General features: G+C 36.2%; 1 protein-coding gene across 1 annotated transcript; it reads left to right on the forward strand.

The window, feature by feature from the left end:
- The first annotated feature begins 556 nt into the window (after positions 1 to 556).
- Positions 557 to 934, forward strand: LOC137714404 (uncharacterized mitochondrial protein AtMg00860-like). Its single transcript, XM_068453629.1, has one exon. It carries the CDS (start codon positions 557 to 559, stop codon positions 932 to 934), a length of 378 nt encoding a protein of 125 aa, XP_068309730.1.
- Positions 935 to 3,751: the final 2,817 nt, after the last annotated feature.

Genomic DNA, 3,751 nt, shown 5'->3' on the forward strand with positions numbered 1-3,751 from the left:
AGCGGGCATCATCCAACCTAGCTTTAGTCATTTCTCGTTGCCCGCACTGTTGGTTCCAAAAGATGCGGATTCTTGGTGATTATGTGTGGATTATATGGTCTTGAATTCCGTCACCATTAAATACCGCTTTCCAGTTCCCATTATTGATGAATTACTAGTGGAATTAAAAGGTGCAGTCATATTTTAAAAATTGGACTTGCGTTCGGGATATCATCGGATATGAATGCACGAGGCCGACATTCCCAAAACTACTTTTCGGACATAAGAAGGGCACTACGAGTTCACTATCATGCCCTTCGGACTTTACGAACGCGCCAACTACCTTTCAGGCCTTGATGAATTCTATATTAAAGCCGCTGTTGCATAAATCTGTCATTGTTTTTTTTTTAATGATATCTTGGTTTTTAGTGCTTCAGAGGAACGACATGTGGCTCATTTAACTTTTGTGTTTGAGATTTTATGCCACCATCAGTTGAAATTGAAGCCTTCAAAGTGCCTTTTTGGCCAACATTCGATTGCTTATTTGGGTCACATAATCTCGGAAAATGGAGTGTCAATGGACTATGCTAAAATATCGGCCATTGCTGATTGGCCAACTCTCTCCACTATTTTTGCCCTTCATGGGTTTTTAGGACTCGCAGGATATTACCTCAAGTTTGTTCGTAATTTTGGGATTATCGCCAGACCTCTTACAGACTTACTGCGTAAAGACAACTTTAAGTGGTCCACTGCAGTCGACAATAACTTCTCTGCTCTTAAAAAAGCGATGTGGTCCGTGCCGGTTCTTACTTTTCCAGATTTCACCAAGCCGCTTACCATTGAATGTGATGCCTTCAATAACGGTACTGGTGCAGTGTTATCACAGGACCACCACCCCATTAAGTTTCTTAGCAAACTGTTTGAAGGAAAAATTGTGAAGAACAAGTTTATTTGAGCAACATCTATAACATGCAATTAACAATTAAAGGCGGAATCATGCTTGTATGCACTCAAAACAAAACTTTACCCATGAAATTCAAATCCTAGTAGTTATGATGAACCAATACTCAACTCAAGATCTAAGAGAAAGAATTGAGATTTCTTTATACCTTTGAAGCACTTCTTTGCTTAGCAAAGGTTAATCACCCATGTGAGGGCCTTCTTTCCTTTGTCACCTTGCTCCTTGGCTCCATGGATGTGGATGGAGGAACTTGGCTTCGTGTCTCCATGTCTTCTTGGATATGGATGGAAGATATCCCTTCTATGCTTTCAACTTTTGTGTGCATCTTGGACCAAAAGGCCTTTCCTTTCTCTATGGCCGGTTTTTCCCAAGCCTTTGGGTTGTTTTGGGCTTCTTGAATTTTGGTTGTTAAGTTGTCATACAACTTAAGCTAATGGGCTTGACGATTTGAAGCCCATTGGGCTTTAAGGCCCAACACTAACTCAAGGTTTAAAATGAACTTACTCGTTTGATTAATTAACATATTAATTAATCCTTGCCATAAACAATTAAACCATTTAATTGTCCTTACTCATCTCCATCAAATCCTTTAAACATTACCTTACACGGTGTGCGATCCATCAAATCCTTTAAACTTCATTTCAATTCTCCCTTTAGTGATTATACACCTTTAAGGCTTCCACAAACAATGAGTGACACCTAGTAGTATGTCATGGTTATCCAAGCTAATTAGAAGAGGTTGGAGAACCTATTCAGTTTGGGATTACAATGCAATACGGTCTTTCTCTAATACAATACTCTTGACCACATTGTTTGGTTTGATAATTTATTCATGTCTACTATCCAATGTGATTTTCTTACTTATATGATTACCTTGAATGTGATTTAGAACGACTTCCTAAATCTCATTCATACTCTGGCCAAAGATTCTTAATCATTTTATAGAGTATTCTCCCTTAAACGGTTTGAAGGTTGGAGATCCTTTGTTGTACATTCACCTGCCTCCATGACTAAGTGGCTTAACCCTAGCTATGTTGTGGACACACTTTTACAGAGTGACTTTGACATAGTCAAAGATCAAGGACCTAACCACAAGACAACTATAATGCCTCAGGTCAAATGACTACTTTGCATTATCCCAACCATGAGTTATTATGTGACATGAGTATAAGAACTCCTTGTTGATCGCTTTCAGTGGACTCATTCTCTATTGAGCACCGACATGCTTGTCTTATTGTTAATCACACCAATGACTCGAGACCAGTCACTCTCCTTAATAGGATGTACTGATCTTGACGGATTGTCAATGCCCAATTGGCAATCCTATGATCAGGAACATTTAGGATATGTATTCGAAAGAGAATGGTCTCATGAATCTAAGTTCTTTAGATCACATTCTCCCAATTACATATTCCTTGGACTTATCGTTTAAGCATATAACATTTATATGAGACGACTTTAAACAATAATCTTTGCCCTTTATATTAAACTAGATTAGTTTATCATGTGAAGTGTCCATAAAGTAGCATCATATGATTGGTTTTAGGGCACATTTCCAACAATCTCCCACTTGCACTAGAGCCAATCAGCTTGGTCATCAATGATGATACCTTTTCTGAATTTATTTCAAAAATGGCTAAGTAGTAGGCCTAGACAATGGATATCTATATGTTATCCATAGAAGCAACCTTGAGAATAACGACATCACCATTATACATGATTCTCAATCATGTGGTTCAGTCTCTCATTTGAGTTCAGATCTTGATGGGACCTTGATTCCCTGGCTTGAGCTATCGCCCCATTAGTGTTGGTACACTAGAGACACTTTTTGGTTGGAACCGAATGGAGAGTTCATAAATGAACTCTCCCATCCAAACAACAATGTTGTAAGCTTCTATATGGCGATATATTTTGTATGCACGATGAAACACATTAAAGTCATTACTTTTAATGTTTCCACCCAAATATCTCTTTAGTCAAAATAAAGAGATATCCAATTATTTCTTCATTCATAATGAAGAGACATCCATTGATGGATACAATATTAGATTCATAATATAATACATTTATGCTTCCATTGCATTACTTTAATTCTTCCTCATTCTTGAGGAATCTATCCTTCAGTATTTCTTAAATACTTAAGGACTCACTTGACAGTTGCCATGGTTCTGATCCTAGGCTTGCATTGATATCGTCAGAGCAACTTCCTAGCCTCACTAGAATTGTCCTTTTGATTGAAGTTTATCATCATATGAGAAACTTCCTAGCATCATTTGTCTATCATTAGGGATAGATATAATCCAATTATATCCTGAAATCTATCATTATAGATTTCCATTCAATGCATATAGACTATGTCTCCCATATACATTCTATCGTTATAGAATATTTAAAGTCATAACTTTAACGAAGAAGAATTCCTTTCATTTCCAAAATTAATATATCATCTACATATATACATATATACATATACATATATATATATATATATATATATATATATATATATTCAAATTTAGGAATATGATTAACTCCCACTAATCTCTTGTAAACCTAGTAAACAAAAGATTCATTTACATCTTAATGAGAAATCAAACTATTTGATCTTTTTCTTATAAGATACTTATAGCTCCCACTAGCTTGCTAAGATTCATGATGGATGGATCTCTACAACTTACATGTCTTGTGATTCCTAGTTTTAGACATATATTATCAAGACTCTCTTGATAATGGTTCGGGAAACCCATATTATGTCCAAACATTGAATCACCGTTTAGTTGTAGCTAGCAATCTTTGAATTAATAGAAACCA

Source organism: Pyrus communis, chromosome 14 (genome assembly GCF_963583255.1).
Source record: "Pyrus communis chromosome 14, drPyrComm1.1, whole genome shotgun sequence".
Classification (NCBI taxonomy): Eukaryota; Viridiplantae; Streptophyta; class Magnoliopsida; order Rosales; family Rosaceae; genus Pyrus; species Pyrus communis.

Coding starts and splice junctions, on each gene's coding strand:
- LOC137714404 (XM_068453629.1), top strand. CDS start 557: ATGGACTATGCTAAAATATCGGCCATTGCTGATTGGCCAACTCTCTCC.